The sequence below is a fragment of the Salvelinus sp. IW2-2015 genome, linkage group LG26, assembly GCF_002910315.2.
Source record: "Salvelinus sp. IW2-2015 linkage group LG26, ASM291031v2, whole genome shotgun sequence".
NCBI lineage: Eukaryota > Metazoa > Chordata > Actinopteri > Salmoniformes > Salmonidae > Salvelinus > Salvelinus sp. IW2-2015.
The window spans coordinates 14933833-14960730 of NC_036866.1; the positions used below are offsets into that span (position 1 = coordinate 14933833).

The 26898-nt window shown below is 44.8% G+C and overlaps 1 protein-coding gene across 1 annotated transcript in view; it reads left to right on the forward strand.

Annotated features, from left to right (window-relative positions):
• LOC111952712 (A disintegrin and metalloproteinase with thrombospondin motifs 20-like) overlaps nt 1-26898 on the forward strand; it is a 147757-nt gene that overhangs the window by 39792 nt on the left and 81067 nt on the right. Inside the window, 6 exon segments of the mRNA XM_070435168.1 lie at nt 22-146; nt 261-301; nt 701-806; nt 13792-13938; nt 22634-22775; nt 23566-23670. Of these exon segments, the coding sequence (XP_070291269.1) occupies nt 22-146; nt 261-301; nt 701-806; nt 13792-13938; nt 22634-22775; nt 23566-23670 (666 nt within the window).

Sequence of the window (26898 nt, forward strand, 5' to 3'; positions counted from 1 at the left end):
CTCTAATGTCATGTCTCACAGGATGGACCCTCAATAAATTTCAATGCTGCTACTACCCTCCACAACTTCTGTGTCTGGCAACAGACTCAAAATGTCCAGGATGACAGTCACCCTTCCCACCATGACACTGCACTCCTGATCACCAGGTACAGTATTTACTTATCCATCTACATTATCTTACTACCCTAACACACATACAACTGCTTTTATACAGATGATGAATAATGTTATATGTTGTTTGTGCTTGTGTCTTCTCACAGGGAAGACATCTGCCGAGCTAAAGACAAGTGTGATACATTGGGTAAACAAACAGCTTCACTTTAAGATAAACATTTCTGTTTGAATGTTTCACAATCGGCTAGTATCTAAATCATAAATAATTTGGTTGGTGATTGCATTTTTACAATGTATTATACGCATGTGTGAATTGTAAATGTGTTTTTTTACATTTCCCAACTCTCCCTGAGACACCCTCGGAGACTGAGATCTAATGTACAGTAATGAGTTTATAACAGAAGCTGACAGCTAATATACTGTAGTGACCGATCAGAATGGTGTAGTGTTTAGTAGAAGAGGGTGATGAAGGGCAGTACTAATCTCTCTTACAGAACAGACGTTTGATGGCTTAATCGCCTTTAGTGGTGGAGCGGTGGAAGGATTTTTTTCCTCTGTCCGTTCAAGCAGCTATGTGACCTTCCAGGGCTGGCGGAGCTGGGGACCATGTGTGACCCGTACCGGAGCTGCTCCATCAGCGAAGAGAACGGACTCAGCGCCTCCTTCACCATCGCTCACGAGCTGGGCCATGTGTAAGTACCTTCTACACTCCCCTCCCCTGCATCCCTGGCCCCCTCCTGGTCCTACCTTACGGGCCCCCTGGGGCCTGCCCCGGTCCCGCACAACAAAAGCCCTCTTATCCTCGTTTCAAACGCAGGTGCAAAGCATAATAAAGGAAAAAAGGGATTTAATAACATGCCAACCTTAATACCCTAGTGTAGCGGCCTGAGTTACCCCTGTAGATGTTACAGCTTTGAGGAGGAAGCCAGGCAGCCAGGGGGATCTGTATGAGACTCAGCTGAAAGTCACCACTGCCTGGGCTTTAGATGTGGTGGACCGGGGGCCTCTGCATGCGGCGCCCATTGTTTTCAACTTGACGTCGAGATGGAGGGAAGTCATATCAAATGTATGTCATTTAGTGAGGACGGAGCACAATTCATTATCAAAAGCTGAATAATGTGAGTTTTCCAGAGCTGACTTATCCCCCAGTCTGTTCCAAACATTACCCCTAAAGACCGGCGCTCATCACAATGCGAAACACCACGCAGCTGTGTGTGTGTGTGCAGATTTAGGCCGACCTCATCCCTCCACTAACACAGCACACACAGCCAGTTGAGGACAGACAGGACATCCACTCAGCTCAGCACAGCAGCTAAGGCTGTTGCGGTGACCGTATTACCGCCACACCGGCAGTCATGAGTCATGACCGCAGTAAAACTTCACTTGACCGAGTAACGGTTATCTCCTCTTATGCACACACTCTGGACATGTGTTAGTAGTACCCAACTCGCTAACAATCATCAGGTCGCTAATTGCCTGGTATTCGGGGCTCTATTGTCCCTCTAACCACTCTGATGTCAATGCAACTGAATTTGAAAATCACATCAAACACATGTGACACATCAAACACATCAAACATCAAACAACAGTATGTGCTTTTAAAACTCACCTCACTGTGATTGATCAATTTTGAAAAAAGAAGTTCAACAGCAGGTTGAAACTGAGTGTAGGACATGGTCATTGTGGATGTTGTTTCAAAGCCTAACTTGCTGACCAGACCCCAAGTTGATTTTGTCCACCCACACCAGACGCGATCAGGATACGCAGGTTGAAATATCAAAACAATGACTCTGAAACTCTGAAACAATTATATTAATTTGGGGACAGGTTGAAAAGCATTAAACATTTATGGCAATTTAGCTAGATTTGTGCTGGGATATAAACATTGGGTTGTTATTTTACCTGAAATGCAGAAGGTCCTCTACTCCGCCAATTAATCCAAAGATAAAACGGTAAACTGAATTTGTTTCTTGTAATCGCTCCTCCTTCCTTCAGGCTTCTTCTTATTTTGGACTTCATATGGTGGTTGGCATCCAACTTTAGGTACATTACCACAACTGACTAGAGTCTGGACCTCAGTTGACCTCAGTGGACCTCAGGACTCATCTTTCAATCATGGGTATAGAAGATGGCAAGTGGGTATATGCTCCTAAAAACCAATGAGGAGATCGGAGAGGCAGGACTTGCAGTGTGTTGAGCATCACAAATAGAACCAATTTCTATTTTAGCACCTGGCCACTTAGATGCTCGCGAGCAGTGTGGATGCATTGATTGAATAACATGTATGTGTACATTTATTTTGCAAAGCCTAGTAATAGGGATTTTTTTAAATGTTCATTATTAATTGGGTGGCACATTACCTTTAGCTATATAGAATATCTCACCACCATGCGTTTCCATCTCCTCCTCTCTCTCCTGTATTCCTTTCTTCAGCGTGCAGAGGGGCTGTCAACAGTTTAGTGAAATATGTTTCGTTGCGAAAACATGTTACTATCGATGTTCCCGAACAGATTTCACTTGGTATCCAAAACGAAGCACTGGGTAGCTGCAGGAACAGGATTGGAGAGCCCATGGCATACAGAGTTGGGGTGGAATATCACCTGTTACGCAGCGAGAGCATGCTCCTCAAACAGGAATATCACCTGTTACGCAGCGAGAGCATGCTCCTCAAACAGGAATATCACCTGTTACGCAGCGAGAGCATGCTCCTCAAACAGGAATATCACCTGTTACGCAGCGAGAGCATGCTCCTCAAACAGTGGTTAATGCGTGGAGTGAAATAAGTGTTTGTGTATTTATTTCTCAGCTGCTTATATTAAGCACAGCTCAGCAAAAAACCCAAGTAGCCTACCAGGCATTATTGAAAACAGACCGGCAGGAAGACAAGATTAAATTGAGAAAAGTGTGATGGGTGAAAATATGATCACTTGATGAGAGAACAGCTGTGCAGCCTGAGGCAAAGAACAGAGCGCAAGCTTTTTTTGCGACTTTCTCAAATCATCAATAGTCTATAGTCACATCATGCAGCCCATAAATGTTTTAATTTCTAACACATTCTAAGGTTTGTATCGTTCACAACTAAAGTTGCCAAATAACTCTAAATCTAGCGTATAGGACCGGTTTCAAATGATCACATTAACACTCAACATAGCCACTTCATATGTGCACTCACTACGGAATGGGCAAAATATCCTTTCTACTTTATTCAGCTAAGTTAAATTATTTTCTTCTTACTATAAAATTATATAATATATACTAATGGCACATGACTTATAAGCATATCTTGTCCGATAAATGAACAAGCCTACAGCCCAGAGCCGATCCTGACCTCCCTGGAGCCCTATGCAAAATTCTACTAAGGGGCCCTCCTACCTGACCCGTGAGCCATGTAAACCATTTGCCATTGCCACACAGTCACACCTGACACCCCAGTGCTTCCACTACAATCCTCCCTCCTTTAAAACAGTTTGCTCCATCTGTCGGTTTTTCAGCAGCACTCCCTATTTGGTTTTCACCTGGTTGAGTATTTCAAATATCTCATCCATGGATGTCACAACAGAGTCAACCACAATGTTGAAGTAGTTGACTTCACGGTTTTTCAGTGCATCAGTCACTGGTTCATCAGGAGCCTCATAGCTGAAATGCCTCTTGCTGTTTCTCAGTCTCGTCTCTTTCAGAACAGCCTCCACATTAATTTCTTCACAAATGCTTTTGGCTGTTGTCTGGGTCTCAGAGACCCTACAACGGGGTCAAATTTTGCCCGTAATTCAACTTCTTTTAGGAAGTTTCCATTATCTGGTTGGAAGAGTTTGTCTGATGAATCCCTGAATGCTAGGTTTCTGTCAGCCAGAGACTGGGTGATACTTATTAAACGTGTAAGGACATCTCACCATCTCTTTCTTTCAGCCTCCAAAACTGTCATTTGTATCTGGTCAAGAGTTTGTCCCCGACATAGGCGAAGATCAAGTTCTCTCCACTTAATCATATTGGTTGTGTGACTACCCTCATGGTGTATCAGAATGGCGTTGATATTTGACCAGTCATTCACACCTTCCTTTATTATTTTGTAGTGTTTTGTAGAAAAGAGCTTACAGCGAAAACAATACACAGCATTGTTTTTGATTGAGTATGAAAGCCAGCTCCTGGTAATCTTTTCCCCATTTGACAGCTGTCTCTGTAATACGCCTGAATGGAAACCTCTTCTAGACTTGTCTTTAGGGTAAGAAAAATCCAGTCCTGGTTGGAATGCACCTCTGCGCACTAACTCAGTCCTCATAGTGATCCAAGATGGCGTAGCAGTGCAGATGTGGTTTGTTGTCCTCTCGTTTACTTTTTGTATTTTTCGTCTTTTTTGTATATATTCCAATTTATTTTTCAATCTCTTTTTCCATTTTTTAATTAAATAGACCTTCCGGTAACCCGCCTCACTCAATGTGACACGGATCCACTATTCTTTCAGACCCTATAGCCAAAACTTTCATCAGAAGGTAGCCAGCTAACTTTTTTTCAGACCCTATAGCCAAAACTTTCATCAGAAGGTAGCCAGCTAACGTAAACTCACCCCATTCCGTACAAATGTGCGCAACCGCAACATTCAAACGAGGCTACAAAGAAAACGAATGGGACTGTAGCGACTGTGTTGACTTCAAAATCTGGGGTGTGAACTAGGTTTCTATTCAARCRTTGATCGACATGGTKATGGCTCTATAGTATTGGAGAAAAGTTGAAWAAACKGACCCTCCGTTACATCGTGACGTGTCATGTCGTAACGTACAGCACGCATAAAGCAACTATTTCTGTCTTACAATCTCTCTCCACCAGGTGTAGCACTTCTCTCATCGTTTAAAAACAAGAAATGAACAGTGACGGGGGTAAGGAGGGATACCTAGTAATTTTTTGCGTCATCATTGCATGCGATCATCATTCTCAAAGCCGCTGTTTACTTCTAAGATCGCTTTAGCACCGCCCTAAAAAAACGATTCAAATTCGACACAAACCTTCAAATAGGTATATAATGACACATTATAAAAACTCTTTATAGTGTTTTATTTACATTTTAGAGGCGATAAGGTGATAAGTTGGACAGATCGAGTGAAAAAAAGCAATTTTCCCACATAACATCTCTCCTTCTCACTATCACGCATTAGTTTCGCTTCCCCACCCGCCATTTTTAAAAAGCTCCGACGGGGCTCATTGCCTGCTTGAATTATGCAGAAACGGGCAGCGTTTAGGTCATGTAATTGATAATGTTGGAAAGGGGAGAAATTGTGCTTTACAATGGTATTGACATTACAGTTGATCTGGAAGTATTACGTTTTTGGGGCGCTAAAATAAGGGCAATTGTACGGACCAAGGCGATGTACGAGTTTACGTGAGTTTACGTTAATTAGCTAAGTTACTAGCCATTTAGTCATTGTTAGCCACTGCTAGCGGCCTTTACCCTCTGCTCAGGCACCAGCCGTTTTTTTAGCCTGGATAATACCTGCCAACCTCAGACTGTTTCTCTCCACTACAACGCCAGATTCCTGCCGTAAACCCCTGGACCATTGCTCATCACAGTTAGCTATCTTCAACTGAGTGACCCAGCCCCGAAGCTAGCCCTGAGCCAGGTGCATCTCCCGGCTAGCAAACGAAATTCCCACAACTACAATACTTCTTTCGCCATCTGGCCACGACTGGTCCTCATACGTAATTCCATCAGCTGTGCCTTCAACCGGCCTTTGCCGGACGACAGAGCAGGCGCTTCTACTTACCCCGTACTGCTAACTTTAAACGCCGTGTCTCCCGCGTGCTAGCGTACTAACGACTACCTAGCGGTTTCCCTGTTTCATCTATTGCTGTACACTGGACCCTATGATCACTTGGCTACATAGCTGATGCCTGCTGGACTGTTCATTTATCACGGTACTCCACTTTGTTATCCTTTGTTAATCTGTCGGCCCTAGCCCCGAACTCAGGCCCTGTGTGTCGTTAACCGACCCTCCATGCCCATTCATCGCCATTTTACCTGTTGTTGTTGACTTAGCTGATTAGCTGTTGTTGTCTTACCCGTTGTTGACTTAGCTAGCTCTCCCGAACAACATTTGTGATTGCTTTATGTCTCGCTTTATGTGTCTCTCAAATGTCAATATGCCTTGTATACTGTTGTTTAGGATAAATATCATTGTTTTAGTTTACTGTGGAGCCCCTGGTCCCACTGTATATGCCTTAGAGTTGCAATCTACTGCAGAGATAGCTTGGAAAGTTCTGTCATACTTTCCAGGTCTATGCCCAAACAGTTCGAGCTTCTAATTTTAAAAATGAATCTCTCCAGAAATAAGTCTCTCACTGTTGCCGCCTGTTATAGACCCCCCTCAGCTCCCAGCTGTGCCCTGGACACCATATGTGAATTGATCGCCCCCCATCTATCTTCAGAGTTCGTTCTGTTAGGTGACCTAAACTGGGATATGCTTAACACCCCAGCAGTCCTACAATCTAAGCTAGATGCCCTCAATCTCACACAAATTATCAAGGAAACCACCAGGTACAACCCTAAATCCATAAACATGGGCTCCCTCATAGATATTATCCTGACCAACTTGCCCTCCAAATACACCTCGGCTGTTTTCAATCAGGATCTCAGCGATCACTGCCTCATTGCCTGCATCTGCTATGGGTCCGCGGTCAAACGACCACCCCTCATCACTGTCAAACGCTCCCTAAAACACTTCTGCGAGCAGGCCTTTCTAATCGACCTGGCCCAGGTATCCTGGAAGGATATTGACCTCATCCCGTCAGTCGAGGATGCCTGGTCGTTCTTAAAAAGTAATTTCCTCCCCATATTAAATAAGCACACCCCTTTCAAAAAATGTAGAACTAAGAACAGATATAGCCCTTGGTTCACACCAGACCTGGCTGCCCTTGACCAGCACAAAAACATCCTGTGGCGGACTGCAATAGCATCGAATAGTCCCCGCGATATGCAACTGTTCAGGGAAGTCAGGAACCAATACACACAGTCAGTCAGGAAAGCAAAGGCTAGCTTTTTCAAACAGAAAGTTGCATCCTGTAGCTCTAACTCCAAAAGGTTTTGGGTCACTGTAAAGTCCATGGAGAACAAGAGCACCTCCTCCCAGCTGCCCACTGCACTGAGGCTAGGCGACACGGTCACCACCGATAAATCCATGATAATCAAAAATGTCAATAAGCATTTCTCTACGGCTGGCCATGCTTTCCTCCTGGCTACCCCAACCCCGGCCAACAGCTCCGCACCCCTCGCAGCTACTTGCCCGAGCCTCCCCAGCTTCTCCTTCACCCAAAACGAGATCGCAGATGTTCTGAAAGAGCTACAAAACCAGGACCCGTACAAATCAGCTGGGCAAGACAATCTGGACCCTCTCTTTCAAAAATTATCCTCGGCCATTATTGTAACCCCTATTACCAGTCTGTTCAACCTCTCTTTCATATCGTCCGAGATCCCTAAAGATTGGAAAGCTGCGGCGGTCATCCCCCTCTTCAAAGGGGGTGACACTCTAGACCCAAACTGTCACAGACCTAGCCAAGTTAATAAACAGATCACTGACCATTTCGAGTCCCACCGTACCTTCTCCGCTGTGCAATCCGGTTTCCGAGCTGGTCATGGTTGCACCTCAGCCACGCTCAAGGTACTAAACGATATCATAACCGCCCATTCGACTCTGTCAATCACCGTATTCTTATTGGCAGACTCAATAGCCTTGGTTTCTCAAATGACTGCCTCGCCTGGTTCACCAACTACTTCGCAGAGAGAGTTCAATGTGTAAAATCGGAGGGCCTGTTGTCCGGACCTCTGGCAGTCTCTATGGGGGTACCACAGGGTTCAATTCTCGGGCCGACTCTTTTCTCTGTATATATAAACGATGTCGCTCATGCTGCGGGTGATTCCCTGATCCACCTCTACGCAGACGACACCATTCTGTGTACATCTGGCCCTTCTTTGGACACTGTTAACTAACCTCCAAACGAGCTTCAATGCCATACAACACTCCTTCCGTAGCCTCCAACTGCTCTTAAATGCTAGCAAAACCAAATGCATGCTTTTCAACCGTTCGCTGCCCGCACCCACCCGCCCGACTAGCATCACTACTCTGGACGGTTCTGACCTAGAATACGTGGACAACTACAAATACCTAGGTGTCTAGCTAGACTGTAAACTCTCCTTCCAGACTCATATCAAACATCTCCAATCCAAAATCATATCTAGAATCGGCTTTCTTTTTCACAACAAAGCCTCCTTCACTAACGCCGCAAAACTTACCCTAGTAAAACTGACTATCCTACCAATCCTCGACTTCGGCGATGTCATCTACAAAATAGCTTCCAATACTCTACTCAGCAAACTGAATGCAGTCTATCACAGTGCCATCCGTTTTGTTACCAAAGCACCTTATACCACCCACCACTGCGACCTGTATGCTCTACTTGGCTGGCCCTCGCTACATATTCGTCACCAGACCCACTGGCTCCAGGTCATCTACAAGTCTATGCTAGGTAAAGCTCTGCCTTATCTCAGCTCACTGGTCACGATAACAACCCCCACCCGTAGCACGCGCTCCAGCAGGTATATCTCACTGGTCATCCCCAAAGCCAACACCTCCTTTGGCCGCCTTTCCTTCCAGTTCTCTGCTGCCAGTGACTGGAACGAATTGCAAAAATTGCTAAAGCTGGAGACTTACATTTCCCTCACTAACTTTAAATATCAGCTATCTGAGTAGCTGACCGATCGCTGCAGCTGTACATAGTCCATCTGTAAATAGCCCTCCCAATCTAACTACCTCATCTGCTGATTTATCACTCCAGTGTTAATCTGCAAATTTGTATTACTTTGCTACTATGGCCTATTTATTACCATACCTCCTCATGCTATTTGCACACACTATATATAGACTTTCTTTTTTTCTATTGTGTTATTGACTGTATGCCTGTTTATTCCATGTAACTTTGTGTTGTTGTTTGTCGCACTGCTTTGCTTTATCTTGGCCAGGTCGCAGTTGTAAATGAGAACTTGTTCTCAACTAGCTTACCTGGTTAAATAAAGGTGAAATAAATCAAAATAAAGTCTGTTAAGACTGGTGTCCAATCTGCTGGGTCGTTTGGTAGAGCAGCAACTGTTCTATTAAGGTCTGAGCTAGAGGTCGACCGATTATGATTTTTCAACGCCGATACCGATTATTGGAGGACCAATAGCCAATACCAATTAATCGTCCAATTTTTTAATTAATTATTTATTTGTAATAATGACAATTACAACAACACTGAATGAACACTTTTATTTTAATTTAATATAATACATCAATAAAATCAATTTAGCCTCAAATAAATAATGAAACATGTTCAATTTGGTTTAAATAATGCAAAAAAAAGTGTTGGAGAAGAAAGTAAAAGTGCAATATGTGCCATGTAAAAAGCTAACGTTTAAGTTACGTTTAAGTCGGCCGATTACCGATTATTATGAAAACTTGATATCGGCCCTAATTAATCGGCCATTCCGATTAATCGGTCAACCTCTAGTCTGAGCTGCTTGTATCTGATGCTGGCTGTACACCTCTGGTTGTGCTGGTACTGGCTGAGGCTGCCTGTACTTCACCTGGGTCTGTGTTAGTATTTTCTGTAGCCAGCTGTACTGGGTCTTTGTTAGTACTTGCTGAAGCTGCCAGTACTGTGTCTGTTAGTACTTGCTGAAGCCGGCTGTACTGGGTCTGTGTTAGTACTTGCTGAAGCTGCCAGGACTGGGTCTGTGTTAGTATTATCTGAAGCCGGCTGTACTGGGTCTGTATTAGTATTGTCTGAGGCTGGATGTGGATCAACTGAGTCTGTGCTTGTACTGGCTGATGATCCAGCATCTCCTCTACTGACAAACTGTAAATTATAGATAACAATACTATTATTAATTTTATCAGCTGCATCAGGCCCATTCAAACTGGCTCCCTAGATTTCCTTTTATATATTTTCAAATATAAATATCTATTTATACTATGGCTTGGCTGAATATTGACGGTTATTATTTTCTGAGAGATGTGCATCTGTATACTAGAGGTCGACCGATTATGATTTTTCAACGCCTATACCGATACCGATTATTGGAGGACCAAAAAAAGCCGATACCGATTAATCGGCCGATTTTTAAAATGTATTTGTAATAATGACAATTTACAACAATACTGAATGAACACTTATTTTAACTTAATATAATACATCAATAAAATCATTTTAGCCTCAAATAAATAATGAAACATGTTCAATTTGGTTTAAATAATGCAAAAATAAAGTGTTGGAGAAGAAAGTAAAAGTGCAATATGTGCCATGTAAAAAAGCTAACGTTTAAGTTCCTTGCTCAGAACATGAGAACATATGAAAGCTGGTGTTTCCTTTTAACATGAGTCTTCAATATTCCCTGGTAAGAAGTTTTAGGTTGTAGTTATTATAGGAATTATAGGACTATTTCTCTCTATACGATTTGTATTTCATATACCTTTGACTATTGGATGTTCTTATAGGCATTTTAGTATTGCCAGTGTAACAGTATAGCTTCCATCCCTCTCCTCRCCGCTACMTGGGYTYGAACCAGGARCACATCGAMAACAGCCACCCTCGAAGCAGCGTTAMCCATGCAGAGCAAGGGGAACAACTACTCCAAGTCTCAGARCGAGTGACGTTTGAAACGCTATTAGCGCGCACCCCGCTAACTAGCTAGCCATTTCACATCGGTTACACCAGCCTAATCTCGGGAGTTGATAGGCTTGAAGTCATAAACAGCGCAATGCTTGAAGCATTGCGGAGAGCTGCTGGCAAAACGCACTAAAGTGCTGTTTGAATGAATGCTTACGAGCCTGCTGGTGCTCAGTCAGACTGCTCTATCAAATCATAGACTTAATTATAACATAATAACACACAGAAATACGAGCCTTAGGTCATTAATATGGTCGAATCCGGAAACTATCATCTCAAAAACAAAACAGAAATCGCTCCTAATTAATCGGTCGACCTCTTCCGTGTACCAGGCTAATCAACATTTGAAATGCAATATATAAATCAATAGTCAATGTCAATCCATTGCTTTCCATCTTGCATTAGTCCAGAGTTGTAACTAACCATGACTGAGAGACTAGATAATCATTGTCTTGTTTTAAAATGATGTGCGCCTATGAGGAGTGCCATCACGCCCATATATTGTCTGGACTGGTCCCCACAGAGGTTGCTGCTGGAAAGCGCGAGTTTCATATAACAAAACAGGCACCAGTAGCACAAATAGAATGCAAAGGGGAAGTTTATTCATACACTGGGATTTTCATACACTCCATCTTCAGAGTGGCCTCCTCTTGGCTCTTCTCCCCCTGCTCCCTCAGAGCAGCCTCCAGGCTCTGCTGTAGCGCTGCAGCTCTCTGTTGATCGAGGGTCACCTCCCCTCTCATCGCATCTACCGCCTCCTACTGGCGGGCTGCAGCCTGGGCCTCCTGCATGACCTTCTGTAGGGAGCTGTCCTCCTGCTGCTGGACAAGCTGCTCCTTCAGCACTATAAGGGTCTCCAGCTTCTCCTCCTTCTGCTTGGCTAGATCCTCCCTCATAGCAACCTTCTGCTCTTCCAGGCTCTGCTGGAGCTCTGCAGATCTCTGCTGATGGAGGGACACCTCACTTCTGTGCCTCCTTGGCCTCCCTCTCCTGGAGGACTGTGGCCTGCACCTCCTGTAGCAGTCCCTTCTGTAGATTGTTGTCAGCCTCTGTCAGCTTCAGAAGAAACCTACTGGGTTTGGGGCGAGAGACTGTTGCACCTGCCGCTATACTGGCCTGGGCGGCTGTCAGCTGGCTGAGTTCAGCTCGCATGAGAGCGTTCTGCTGACTCCGTTCTTCCAGCAGCTCCCACTGCATAGCCTGCTGTGCTATGTTTGCCTCCACCATTTKTCTCACCAATGCTTCCATTGTGCTCTGTGTTTGTTTAGTTATTGAACTTGGTTTGGTTTGCCTGCTTTCTCCACCATATGTAGCAGGATCAAGGGTGTGGGGTTTCCACGTCACCAAGTTCAATAGCAAAACAGGCACCAGTAGCACAAATAGAATGCAAAGGGGAAGTTTATTAGGGATTTTCATACACTGGGGAAGAGGGGGAAATACACCAATCACCCCACAGTCCACAAGCCGTTCTCGTTGTCCGTTCCGTTTCCCAGGGGTAATCCTCACACTCGGGTCCTCACCCAATCCGGTCTGGTACACAAGGGGGGGTAGCACTGACTCTCGCAGCTCTGACTCTCGCAGCTCTGACTCTCGCAGCTCTGACTCCTCATACCTTGCTTGGTTCGCTCCTTCTCTGCCCTGTTGTACAGGCTGCTTCCTCCTTTATCCCCAAGCAATCCCTGGCTTAACGAATCCCAGTCTTGCCTCATTGGGGCAGGAAGTCCATATAAAGCTTGGGGGTGGAGCGAGCTACCTGCAAGATATCTCTCCTCAATTACCACCCCCTTCACCTCTCCCTGCCATCTGCCACAACATGGTCACGTGCGACGCGGTTATCTTTTCCGAGCTGCAGTTTATAAACACCATTGCCCGTTGTCGTTTATCAAACGTAATAAATAGTTGTATTTCACTCTGACTTTTGACAGGCACAAAGTCACAGAACACAGCCCTGGAAGTGGCTGGCAAGCAAGCAAGACACAGACAGACCAAGAGATTCACTGCCCAGTTAGGTTAGCAAGAAAGATAGACTAGAGAGAGATGAACTGCAAGCTAGCACATCAACTTAACGTTACTGTTATTTTCTGACATCAAACTTGGAGAGGAGAGAACACAAGTTTACCAAGTTTACCTCTTTTCATGACCAGAAGGACAGTTCCGCTTCATCCTCTCATCCAAGTTGTAAACATTGACACCCGCTTTGACACAAGGGGGAGGCAGGGCCCTTGCGTAGTGAGCGTATAGGCCCGCCCGGCTCTGCTACAGCCCATTGCATGGAGCATAGCCAGATAACATACAGTAGACCAACTCATATGGTTAATTGGAAATACATTTTCTTCATATCATAATGTTTCTTTAGACCTGATTAAAATAAATAACGGATTTATTGTGATGGTGTGTATTTAATTGGTTAATTAGACTTTTAAATGTAGATGTTCCAAAGGCGCCCATCAGCGGCTTGTATGTGTGGAAGCCTGAAGATGCTAAACATGTTTATGTTAATTAACGGTCAATTACCATGAGACCGGTAGTCTTTTGCATGACAATGACTGTCTGACAAAATGTCATGAGCGCCACAGCCCTACATCAAAAAGATGAGCAACTTTATTAGACTGTTCACTATTTAGCTGCTAGAATTCATTGAGATGTAACTTCATAGGCCCACATCTCTACATCGTAGTGCCAGATCATGTTCAATGAAGAATATTGCTTAAAAAAACAATGTTTAGTTGTCACATACAACGGATAGGTGCAGTAAAATGTGGTGTTTTACAGGGTCAGCCTAATAGTACGGTGCCCCTGGAGCAAGTTAGGGTTAAGTGCCTTGCTCAAGGACATATCAACAGATTTTTCCCCTTCTCAACTCAGTTATTTGAACCAGCAACCTTTTGGTTACTGGCCCAACGCTCTAACCACTAGGCTTTCTGATCCATTGAGCAGCCATCACCCCTTTTTCCTAACCGCTCTCTGTGTGTGTGTTCTCCTCCTCGGCAGGTTCAACATGCCCCATGATGACAACCCCAAATGCAGGGAGGCAGGCATAAAGCACCAGTATCACGTCATGGCGCCCACCCTCAACTACGACACTAGTCCCTGGTCCTGGTCCAAGTGCAGCCGCAAGTACATCACTGAGTTTCTGGAGTAGGTACCTCGTCCCTTTTTCTGTAATGTAAGAATACTCTTCCGGACACTGTAATTGTCCTAATGTACACATTTTCACAAACATACAGATTGTTATACAAATAAATATATCATGTTTTTTAGAGATACATTAATCACTGTAATAAAACATTCTAATATCTTCCTTTTTATAGAAAATGCAAGACAAATAAATAACAAAGCAAAAAGTGTTTGTATTCTTGGGACATAATCTGGGAAGCAAACTCTGCTACCTTCTCCAAAAGGGAGAATGTAGAGCAGGCCAGTGTAAACTRTCTCCACTGTGTTATTCCCTGGTGTGAGACAGTATTTCCTGTTTGAAGCAGGGGTCTTCCTAGGGTGACCTGAGCGATTGATCCTCCCCTGCTCCTCCTCTGTCTCTGCACTCAGGCAGAACCAGCTCTCGAGATGCTGGACAAACAGTCATTTAGTCAGTGGCGTGCTTTCTCCGCAAAAACGGTAACGCGGGGCAGCGGCTCATTCAGCGGGCTCCACAGCCAAGCGGTGGCCACCAACCTCTTCTGAAGGGCTTCCCTTTAAGATGGGAAATGTCAGTTATAATTAGATTTTCTCTGGACGTGACCCTTTGATCTCTCCTCCCGCTTTGTTGATTGTGAGCAGCCACAAAAGGCCTCCTTGTTGATGAGTTGCATCTTGAGAAGTAAGCGGTCTCTCCCGGGCGAACGCCTCCTATCGAGACTGTAAGGTTACACGCCTGTCCCGCTGCTGTGCTGCACAGTTTCCTACCAGCGGATGAATCCATCCATCCAGCTTTGAGTGGTTGGGTTGGAAAATTAGAAACACAAGAAAAATAATACTCCTATTCATTTTTTACTGCTGAATATTTCTGCTTATATGTCAGCTGTGTTAGAAAAGCTGAGTGTTCAGTTACTCGATGTGTGAGCGGAAGGTAAATGGCAATGGCTGTGAGCGAAACGTTCCATGCTGCATCAAGAGGATGGCTGATTTGTTTAACAGTGGTAATATTTATAAACAGTTCTGTGTGGCTGTGGACAGGAGCATAGGGTTCAGTGTGAAGGAGTCTCAGAGGTGGGAAAGGCAGGCCGCTGAGAGCGAGGCCCACTGCTTTCAAAGTCTGCAGGACTTCAACAATAGTATTATTAGGAGTAGGAGTATTAGGAGTATTCATCCAAACGGCACCTCCACTTTCCACTTAGCTTACCTGGTCAAGTATATCACTGTTTTGACTACCAATTGTTCTTTCAGAGCACTCTAATGCACAACACTCTCCTGTCAACTTAAATATAGAGGGACCCACTAACTCTCAACCCCTCTTCTGCAGCCAACCCCCCTCGTTCTCATTTCTGTGTCTGTGTAATATGGTGAACTTCCATTGGCTGCACACCTGAGAGCTGAGTGAAAAGTGTCTTTGGTGTTCTTGGTGTTTTTATGTGTAGGCCGTGATATAGACACCATTCATTCTGCTCCTGGCAGTCCTCCAAACGGTTTAAGCCATTAAACCTATATAAAGGTAAAATGCAAATCTCTCTGTGTTGCCACCCACTAATTGATGTGTACACTTGTGTTGATACTACATAATCATTAGTACCGGCAAAGCCTATAATTTTACATTCCGATGCCAGGCGCCCACGTTGGGAATTATCCTAACCACACAAACATCAGATGTCTTGCTATCCTAAACAGTTCCATTTTTCTTAGGTTTTGGTAAAAAAGATATCTTTATGTCCTCAATTAATTCAAGATGCATTATCTGTGAAAATAAACTTTTTATAACTACTTCTTTTCTAGTTATTTGCTGTATTAGAATAGTAATGGTTGCAGTATATCTCCCTATGAAAAGGGTAATCACTACAGTTCTGTTTGCATTTAGTTTATTACAACTGTGCAACAGGGATGTGTTGTATCATTCAATACCCTGTGTTGGTCATAAAATCTGATATATGAGCAACCTCGTAGCAGCTACCATCTCACGGGAAACACAGTCTGCCTTTATGGAACTCATTACGGAGTAGTTTCTTATGACAAACACTGAGAGATAACTGTAAGTTATTTTCTAAATAAACTCACTTTAAAGAAGCCTTCCAATGGTTGCCAGGTGTAGAACCCCTGTTGGTGCCAGAGGGGAGTCGCATCGCCTGTCTCTGGCTCCTCTGTTTTGCCCAAAAAACTGCATGCCTAATAAAAAATTGCTGCTTTTTTACCCCTTTTCCATCCTGTTTTTAATCATAGGCCCATAGGGTTTCTCATTAGACGATGACAACCTGGTGAAAGATGCTTCAATATGGGGCATCATCTCTTCTCCTTCTTCTGGACTCTGACAGACAAACAGACCACTACCTTATAGCTTCAATATGGGGCATCTCTCCCTCTCTCTTCTTCTCATTTCCCTGACGAACTGACTGACCTCATCATAGCTTTCATCATTTGTCTCTCCCCAATGTTAGACAAACTCATTCCACCAAGCACTTGTAGACTTTTTGGTATACAAAACAAAGGGTTCCCTTTCAGTCGGTCACTCGGTCTAACATACTATGACGACCAATAATATTCACCTGAAAACTGAAATCACGCCCAACGGGCCAATAGATTCCGAGTGCGGCCTCGGAAGCCCTGCCTTCCTCGCTATAATACGGGGGCTCTTCAGCTCGCCTGAAGGAAGAACATGCCACACAATTTAGCTTTTCAAGTGCACGAAGACTATGAAATTTGGCTCTGACTTAGGTGTCAGTAGGGAGAGTGTACCCGTCCCCCTAGATGTTGTGAGTTTTGGGACTTGGTATCGGTTTTTGTGTTTTCTAAAAGCTACCACTTTCTGCTCTGCTTGTGTAGCTAATGCTTCCTTCCTTGGGAAGGATTTGTGTTTGCTAAAAAAACACAACTTTCTGCTCTGCTTGTGTAGCCAGTGCTTCTTTGAGTAAGATGGCCAGTGGTAAGAGTAAGTTCAAAAAGGAACATCCGACCCTGCCCTAGGGCATGTGGTTTCACAATGAAAGTTAAAAATACTCACCAGTGCTGTCTTGTTTTCCTGGGGTGGAAACACGCTCAGGAGACTTTGGCTCGGACCAGTAGTAGTGTTGGTCAGAGTTGATAGGGGTGTCATCCCAGCTGAGTGAGGCTCTTTCCGTTTTTTCTGGCATTGTTCAGGGTCCGGATTCCAGGGTTGATATAATATCCCTGGTTGGCTCTGGAGGGTTTTCAGAGTGTGAATCGGATGGCATCATTCCGGGAAAGCCTAAATCCCCGGCTTTGGATTCGGCGTGTGAAGTGAACCATTGGTGGTAAATGCGCTTTTGATGGAGCTGTGACGTAGGGCGGCAGATCACCTGGTGTGTATTGGCCGTATTCTCCCCTTTAGCGGAGTTCCTCCAACTTTGGGGGAAGGTATTTACCTCCTGTCCCTGCAGCGGTGGGACAGGAGGTAAAATATTTAAAGAGTTCGCCAAAGAGCTAAAGGCGACCTGTGGTTCCCCTCATTCAGTCAGGTTATGGCGAGTTCATGAGTGTAGAGAGTATGGAGGAGGCGGGGCTCGTTTTCACCCTGCTGATGGATGGAAAGCTGGCGAGTTAACTCAAGAGGCTAACAAGGGGGCTAATCTGAGCACGGGGCTTCTGAATTAACAGTGCCGGTTCTTGGTTCGTCCATAGATCTGAAGGATGCATGTATTCATGTGGCTACAAATCCTCCCCATAGAAAGTTTCTGAGGTTTCATTTCGAGGGTGTGTTCTATGAGTTTCTGGTCCTGCCTTTTGGGCTCTCCCTATCGCTCCACACCTTTTCTATGGTGGTGGAGGTGGCTTTGGCACTGGTGCCGTGCCAGGGGATCAGAGTATTGGCCTATCTGGATGATTGGCTGGTCGTAGCAAGAGAGTCGAGAGAACAGGTGGAGCTCCACACTGCCACACTGGTTTCCCATATACAGACTCTGGGGTTCATAGGGAATCACAAGAAAAGGTGTTTGATTCCACAGGGTGATCACAACAGACGCATCCTTACTGAGAAAACACAAATTGTCATCTGTTCTTCTCAATGAGGGATGCATGCGCTCTGTTGGGAATGGATGCTTAGGCGTCTCAGTGGCCTTGGACCATGGTCTATGCGTTTCCTCCGGTGGACCTGATTCAGGCCATCGTTGAGAGAGTCCGTCAGGAGGGTCTGTTGTTGATTCTGGTGGCTCCCCGTTGGCCCAGACAACCCTGGTTCACGGAGATCATCCGCCTGTGGAGGGTTCTGTGTAGTGGGGATATATTGTCCTGATCGCACAGGAGAGTTTGGCACCCATGAATGTGATTACGACTATACAGTTGGTGCATGCACCCTCTACGTGTGAGTTGTATACATATAAGTGTTTGAGGCTTTGTGTCAGGTTAAAGGAGTTTCTCTTGTTCAGAGCTCTTTGGTGTACATTTTGATCTTCTTTGAAGAGCTTTTTGAGCAGGGCCTTTCTTTTTCTGCATTGAAAGTTTATGTGGCAGCCATCTCTGCGTCTCATGTAGGAATTGATGGCTCTACCCCGGGGCCTCATCCTCTGGTGGTGCAGTTCCTGAAAGGCGTGCATCAGCTCAGACCAATGTCAAAGCCTATGGCACCGAAACAGGACCTGTCTTTGGTCCTGGATGCTCTGTGAGAATCTGTTTGAACCATTGGAGTCTGTGGACCTGAAGGTCCTTTCCTACAAGACTGCCCTGGTCATGGCCTTGGTGTCGACTAAGTGCGTTGGGGAGCTCTACGCGCTATCAGCACATCCCTCCTGTTTGGAGTTCGCACCTGGCGACTCCAAAGTGATGTTAAGTCCTACTGCAATCTTGCTCCCAAGGTTATGCCTATGTCAAATCAAATCAAATTGTATTTGTCACATGCTTCCGAATACAACCTTACAGTGAAATGCTTACTTACAAGCCCATAACCAACGATGCAGTTTTAAGAAAATACCTAAAAAATAGTAAGAGATAAGAATAACAAATGATTAAAGAGCAGCAGTAAATAACAATAGCGGGGCTATATACAGGGGGTACCAGTACAGAGTCAATGTGCAGGTGCACCTGTGTTGAGGTAATTGAGGTAATATGTACATGTAGATAGAGTTATTAAAGTGACTATGCATAGATAATAACAGAGAGTAGCATCATCGTTCCAGAGGGGGGGGCAATGCAAATAGTCTGGGTAGCTTGGGGGTAGAAGCTATTTAGGAGCCTCTTGGATCTGGACTTGGCACTTCGGTACCGCTTGCCGTGCGGTAGCAGAGAGAGCAGTCGATGACTAGGGTGGCTGAATTCTTTGACAATTTTTAGGGCCTTCCTCTGACACCGCCTGGTATAGAGGTCCTGGATGGCAGGAAGCTTGGCCCCGGTGATGTACTGGGCCGTACGCACTACCCTCTGTAGTGCCTTGCGGTCGGAGGCCGAGCAGTTGCCATACCAGGCAGTGATGCAACCCGTCAGGATGCTCTCCTTTTGAGGATCTGATGACCCATGCCAAATCTTTTCAGTCTCCTGAAGGGGGATAAGTTTTGTTGTGCCCTCTTCACGACTGTCTTGGTGTGCTTGGACCATGTTAGTCTGTTGGTGATGTGGACGCCAAGGAACTTGACGGTCTCAACCTGCTCCACTATAGCCCCGTCGATGAGAATGGGGGCGTGCTCGATCCTCCTTTTCCTGTAGTCCACAATCATCTACTTTGTCTTGATCACGTTGAGGGAGAGGTTGTTGTCCTGGCACCACACAGTCAGGTCTCTGACCTCATCCCTATAGGCTGTCTAAATTGTTGTCGGTGATCAGGCCTACCACTGTTGTGTCATCAGCAAACTTAATGATGGTGTTGGAGTCGTTCCTGGCCTTGCAGTCATAAGTGAACAGGGAGTACAGGAGGGGACTGAGCACGCACCTTGGGGGGGGGCCCGTGTTGAGGATGGATGGTGGATGTGTTGTTACCTACCCTTATCAACTGGGGGCGGCCCGTCAGGAAGTCCAGGATCTAGTTGTAGAGGGAGGTGTTTAGTCCCATGGTCCTTAGCTTAGTGATGAGCTTTGAGGGCACTATGGTGTTGGACGCTGAGCTCTAGTCAATGAATAGCATTCTCACACAGGTGTTCCTTTTGTCCAGGTGTGAAAGGGCAGTGTGGAGTGCAATAGAGATTGCATCTTCTGTGGATCTGTTGGGGCATTATGCAAATTGGAGTGGGTCTAGGGTTTCTGGGATAATGGTGTTGATGTGAGCCATGACCAGCCTTTCAAAGCATTTCATGGCTACAGACGTGAGTGCTACGGGTCGGTAGTCATTTAGGCAGGTTACCTTAGTGTTCTTGGGCACCGGGACTATGGTGGTCTGCTTGAAACATGTTGGTATTACAGATTCAGACAGGGAGAGGTTAGAAAAAAGGTCAGGGAAGACACTTGCCAGTTGGTCAGTGCACGCTCGGAGTACACGTCCTGGTAATCCGTCTGGCCCTGCGTCCTTGTGAATGTTGACCTGTTTAAATGTCTTACTCACATCAGCTACGGAGAACATTATCACAAAGTCGTCCGGAACAGCTGATGCTCTCATGCATGTTCCAGTGTTACTTGCCTCGAAGCGAGCATAGAAGTTATTTAGCTCATCTGGTGGGCTCATATCACTGGGCAGCTCTCGGCTGTTCTTCCCTTTGTAGTCTGTAATAGTTTGCAAGCCCTGCCACATCCGACCAGCATCTGAGCCGGTGTAGTATGATTTGATCTTAGTCCTGTATTGATGCTTTGCCTGTTTGATGGTTCGTCGAAGGGCATAGCGGGATTTCTTATAAGCGTCCGGGTTAGAGTCGTGCTCCTTGAAAGCGGCAGCTCTACCCTTTAGCTCAGTGGAAATGTTGCCTGTAATCCATGGCTTCTGGTTGGGGTATGTACATACAGTCACTGTGGGGACGACGTCATCGATGCACTTATTGATGAAGCCAGTGACTGATGTGGTGTACTCCTCAATACCATCGGAAGAATCCCGGAACATTTCCAGTCTGTGCTAGCAAAACAGTCCTGTAGCTTAGCATCTGTGTCATCTGACCACTACCTTATTGAGCGAGTCACTGGTACTTCCTGCTTTAGTTTTTGCTTTGGAATCAGGTGGATAGAGTTATGGTCAGATTTGCCAAATGGAGGGCGAGGAAGAGCTTTGTATGCGTCTCTGTGTGTGGAGTAAAGGTGGTTTAGAGTTTTTTTTCCTCTGGTTGCACATTTAGCATGAGGTAAAATGGATGTAAGTTTCCCTGCATTAATGTCCCTGGCCACTAGGAGCGTCCTGGATTAGCATTTTCTTGTTGGATGAGCATTTTCTTGTTTGTTTATAGCCTTATGCAGCTCGTTGAGTGCCGTCTTAGTGCCAGCATCGGTTTGTGATGGTAAATAGACAGCTACGAAAAATATAGATGAAAACTCTCTTGTTAAATAGTGTGGTCTACAGTGTATCTTGAGATACTCTACCTCAGGCGAGCAAAACCTGTTATTTTCAAATAGACACAAACCGCCACCTCTTGTTTTACCGGAGGCAGCTGTTCTATTTTGCCGATGGATCGAAAATCCCACCAGTTGTATGTTATTCACGTCGTCGTTCAGCCACGACTCGGGGGAAACATAAGATATTACAGTTTATAATGTCCCGTTGGTAGTATAGTCTTGACGTGCAAACATTGAATAACAAAATGGATGAGCTCCGCTTTTATTTAAAAAAAGTCACCTTTATTTAACCTACCTGGTTAAATAAAGGTGAAAAAAAAGCTAATCCGTTTTGTTATCCAATGATTGCACGTTGGCTAATAGGACTGATGTTAGAGGGGGATTACTCACTCGCCGTTGGATCCTTACAAGGCACCCAGACCTACGTCCCAGATTTCTGTTTCTTCTTCATGCGAATAACAGAGATTTGGACCTTGTCAGGTGTCTGAAGTAAATCCTATACATCCGACTCGTTAAAGAAAAAGTCTTTGTCCGAGGTAAGGTGAGTAATCGCTGTCCCGATATCCAGAAGCTCTTTTCGGTCATAAGAGACGGTGGCAGAAACATTGTGTACAAAATAAGTTACAAATAACGTGAAACACACACAAAAGCCCAGTTGTTAAGGAGCCCATAAAACGGCAGCCATCTCAATCCTGCACCATCTTCAAAATTTGCTTTGTGCACAGAGAAATGTCTTTTGAATAAACATGTGGTTGGGATAGCTTTGGGATAGCTTTGTGTCTGCATGTAAATGCAGCTTTACTCCGTCTGTATGATGCCTGGCTCCAGTTTCATAGTGACAGCATTAACTAATATTAGGTCTCAGTGAGGGGAAGTGGTGTCAGTCTCACTGTTACGTAACATCACACATCAGACCAGACCACCCACATGGGACAAAAATGTTTACATTGGAATATCATCAGTCCTGGATGGTGACACGGAGATGTTTATTTTGTGATTATGAATAACAAAGATGACATTATCCTGACTACTCTGTTGTACTGTATGAATCTTGACTGATGAAGCACTTTGATGCAGCTTTGATGCAGCTTTATGTGTGCTTATTTACTGGTTGTGGGGTGTGTGTGTGTGTGTGTGTGTGTGTGTGTGTGTGTGTGTGTGTGTGTGTGTGTGTGTGTGTGTGTGTGTGTGTGTGTGTGTGTGTGTGTGTGTGTGTGTGTGTGTGTGTGTGTGTGTGCATACGTGCTAATTTATGTGTGTATGTGTTACCTTTCAGCACAGGGTACGGAGAGTGCCTGTTGGACGAGCCAGTGAGCAGGACGTACGAGCTACCCAACCACCTCCCTGGTCAGATCTACAATGCCAACCGACAGTGTGAGCTCATGTTTGGTCCCGGATCCATGGTCTGCCCTTACATGGTAAGCCAGGTTTCATTCCTCACAACCAGGTGTCTCGTAAGGGATGTCCCGAATGGCATTTGGGACGTAAACTCAGTCTCTATTATCTCCAAAAAAGTGTCCTCAACCAAACCTCCTATGGATAATGATGTCATATGCTTCTGAGGTTCTAATGTGTCTTGTCTATGATAAGGCACTTGTATTGAGATGATGAAGTCATAAGTTTATACAGTATAGACAACACTGTACTGTACCCCCCTTCCCCAGTCATTGTTTTTAATGAGCTGTCTGTATGACACACAGCTTTGGTGGTTTTACGAGACAATTAGCTTTATTCAGAGTTTAATAGGCTGCTGTGAGGGAAGCTGCTTTCCCTTCAAACAGAGCATACGTTCTCATGTTGAACATGCTTTAAGATTTCATGCTCCCTCCGGTCTGGTTGGAGACTTCTGCAATACTGTGTGGCTAATCTATAGTGATAGTAACAGCTGCCCAAGTAGCTGTAAAAGTTACTGTCTGGGGTTCTAGAGGCTGAACTGTACATAAAGCCTGTTACACATCCCACAGTACTTACTACTGAGCAGCACAATAGAGCCTTCTGTCTGCCTGTCAATATTAGGGATTTGTAGTTTGGGGTGAAACAGTTAAACAATTCTCCTGCAGTGGGCAGTGGGGGTTTTGTAACAGTTGTATTGTAACAGTGTTTAACGCTCCCTTCCTCTCTCTGTCTCTCCGCCTCTCTCCCGCATGTCTCTTTCTTCCCTCTCTCGCTATCTCTTTCTTCCCTCTCTCGCTATCTCTTTCCACACAGAAACAGTGCAAGAGGCTTTGGTGTACGAGTGCTGAGGGGGGCCATAAAGGGTGTCGGACACAGCACATGCCCTTGGCTGATGGGACAGACTGTGGACATGGAATGGTAGGACAGAATGCTGTATTTCTTCCATTGAAGTGTAAATTGATGGTACAATGACAAACACCGTGTATTATCTACTGTAGTAGATGCTCTTACAATAAATCCACTGTTGATGTTTTGCCTTTCCGTTATCAATGAGCAAATTTCAAACAAAATGTTAAACTCTGTATGAAATGGATCATGATATTCTCCTTGTCTCGAACTGACAGTAGTTCTCATGTTGAGTAGGGACTGTTTGTCCTCTTTCTTCACTACAGATGTAGGATCTTAATATGTGCCAGCTTGAAAACAATCCTTCATCAACAGGAAATGTGAATTATTATGTGCATTATAATTAATGGACATTTTTGTAGGGGTTGTAGGGCTGGGCGATATGGCCTAAAAATCATATTTAAATTTTTTCAAACTAAGCTTTGTTGCACAAATAAAGGTCAATACACTGCCTTTGCAACAGTAGCGAATAATCTAATGAATTCAAGGCTTGTAAAATTATACCTACAGTAGGCTAAATATAGCTTTTTTGGGCAAAACATTGGCCGTCAAGTATTTTTATGAAAATTCAATTTTTGTTACAAATTTAACCAGAACCATGCATAATGCACATCCAGGAATAATGACCAACTTCTGGTAACAGGCATTATAGAAAATGAACACAGGTCTCATAAACAATCTCTCAAACACAAGGCCACCTGCTCGTGAGTAGCCAGCTAATCTTTATATTTAAAGTCTAGCAAACTTGGATCTGTTTTCTACAAGGTAGAACAGTTGAATTGTTATGAATACAGCCTTCTGTCCGTCTCCAACTGTTTGAACAACATGGTCTGTTCACTTTGTTTAGGTTTTGAAATCAAGTGGCTACCTGGTTAAGAACATGCTTATTTCTCAGAAGGAGAACGAGTTGCCAATTCCTTATTTAAAGGCATAGTTGTATGCTCATTGCACATTTATAAAACACAGACTAGACAGCTAGCATATAACAGTCTGGCTAAAATGCAGCAATGATTATTGATACAGTCTGAATCCCTCTGTGAATTATTGGATGTCTATGCAGTCAGTATAAATTACTTTTCTTGGCCACAGTTAGTCCTATTGTAGCTGCTCATGGAAATGTGGTCAGGTTTTATCCCCAGTGAGTAACCTGAAGCATGAGCATTAGCGTTAGCCGTGCTCTGAGGCCCCAACCCTCATCAAACCTCATGTTCTCACCTCCTTGGGATGCTATGCTGATTAGCACTGTTGCGGCGGGGTAGGTGTTGGGTGCATAGTGACAGGCACTGAGGATGTGGCTGAGGGAAAGAGGGGTGAGATGGGGCTGGAGGAGAGAGAGGGGTTAGACAGGGCCGGAGGAATGAGCGGTGAAATGGGGCTGGGGAGAAGAGAGGGGTTAGATGGGGTTAGTGGAAAGAGGGATAAGATGGGGCTGGGGGATAGAGGGAGAGAGGAAGAGAGAGGGAGGGGGAGAAGTAGATGTGAAGGTCGGGCCTTTGAAAGGAGATGCCGTCCGTCGTTCACAGTTGAGTCACCTTATTGTGAACCTGTGACCCTAAAACCTCTTTAAAAGGCGGGTGAGTGGGTCAGTGGTCAGGCCGTAACAGAGTCCAAGGCTGAGACCACGCAGGGCCACACTTCCTCTCCCTCTGCTCTGCTCAGCTCACACAATAGACCTCACATCAATGATTCCAAAAAGGAGGAGTTGGGGGAGGAGGAGGAAAAGGAGGGAGAGGTGGGCTACGAGTATTTGTTTGCATGTGGTGGTGGTGATGGGGTGAGGGGTAGAGGACCCTCCCCCAGGAGTCTTTCCAGAACAACAAAAAACACAGTGTGTGCCCATGTAAGCCCAATATGTTCCATAATGTCTCTGTATTTGTTCCCTGTTCCATCCTGTTAAGGCTTGGATTACTAGACATCAATAAAGATAATTTAACTGGGATGACTAACATCTTAACCCAACAAAAACAGCTTCAGTATAAAAAAAGTATAAAAACAGCTTCAGTATTTTTCCACATTGTGTTACGTTACAGCCTTATTCTAAAATGTATTAAATCGTTTTTCCCCCTCATCAATCTACACACAATACCCCATAATGACAAAGCAAAAACAGGTTATTAGACATTTTTGCAAATGTATAAAAACATATTTTTTTATATCACATTTACATAAGTATTCTGACCCTTTATTCAGTACTTTCTTGAAGCAACTTTGGCAGCGACTACAGCCTCGAGTCTTCTTGGGTATGACGCTACAAGCTTGGCACACCTGTATTTAGAGAGTTTCTCCCATTCCTCTCTGCAGATACTCTCAAGCTCTGTCAGGTTGGATAGGGAGTGTTGCTGAACAGCTATTTTTAGGTCTCTCCAGAGATGTTCGATAGGGTTCAAGTCCAGGCTCTGGCTTGGCCACTCAAGGACTTTCAGAGACTAGTCCCGAAGCCACTCCCGCGTTGTCTTGGCTGTGTGCTTAGGGTCGTTTTCCTGTTGGAATGTGAACTTTCGCCCCAGTCTGAGATCCTGAGCGCTCTGGAGCAGGTTTTTGTCAAGGATCTCACTTTACTTTGCTCCGTTCATCTTTGCCTACATCCTGACTGGTCTCCCAGTCCCTGCTGCTGAAAAACATCCCCACAGCATGATGCTGCCACCACCATGCTTCACCGTATGGATGGTGCCAGGTTTTCTCCAGACGTGACGCTTGGCATTCAGGCCAAATACTTAAATCTTGGTTTCATCAGACCAGATCATTTTGTTTCCAGGTGACTACCTCATGAAGCTGGTTGAGAGAATGCCAAGAGTGTGCAAAGCTGTCATCAAGGCAAAGGGTGGCTTCTTTGAAGAATCTCAAAAATAAAATATATTTTGATTTGTTTAATACTTTTTTGGTCACTACATGATTCCATATGTGTTATTTCATAGTTTTGATGTCTTCACTATTATTCTACAATGTAGAAAATAGAGAAAAACCCCTGAATGAGTAGGTGTGTCCTAAGGCCTCTCTCTCTCTGTCTCTCTTTCACTGACTCATCCTTCTCACCTCACCCTCTCCTGGTCTTTCATACCATACATCCTGTACTCTCTTTCTGTACTCTCCCTCTCTATCTCTAACCTCCCTCTCTCTTTCTTTCCAAACACTGTCTCTTTTTCTCCCTTTTCCTCTCTCGCTCCCCCCCTCTCTCACTGTGCTCTTTATAGCTACCTCCCCTCCCTCCCTCCCCCCTCTCTATCTCTCACTATGCTCTTT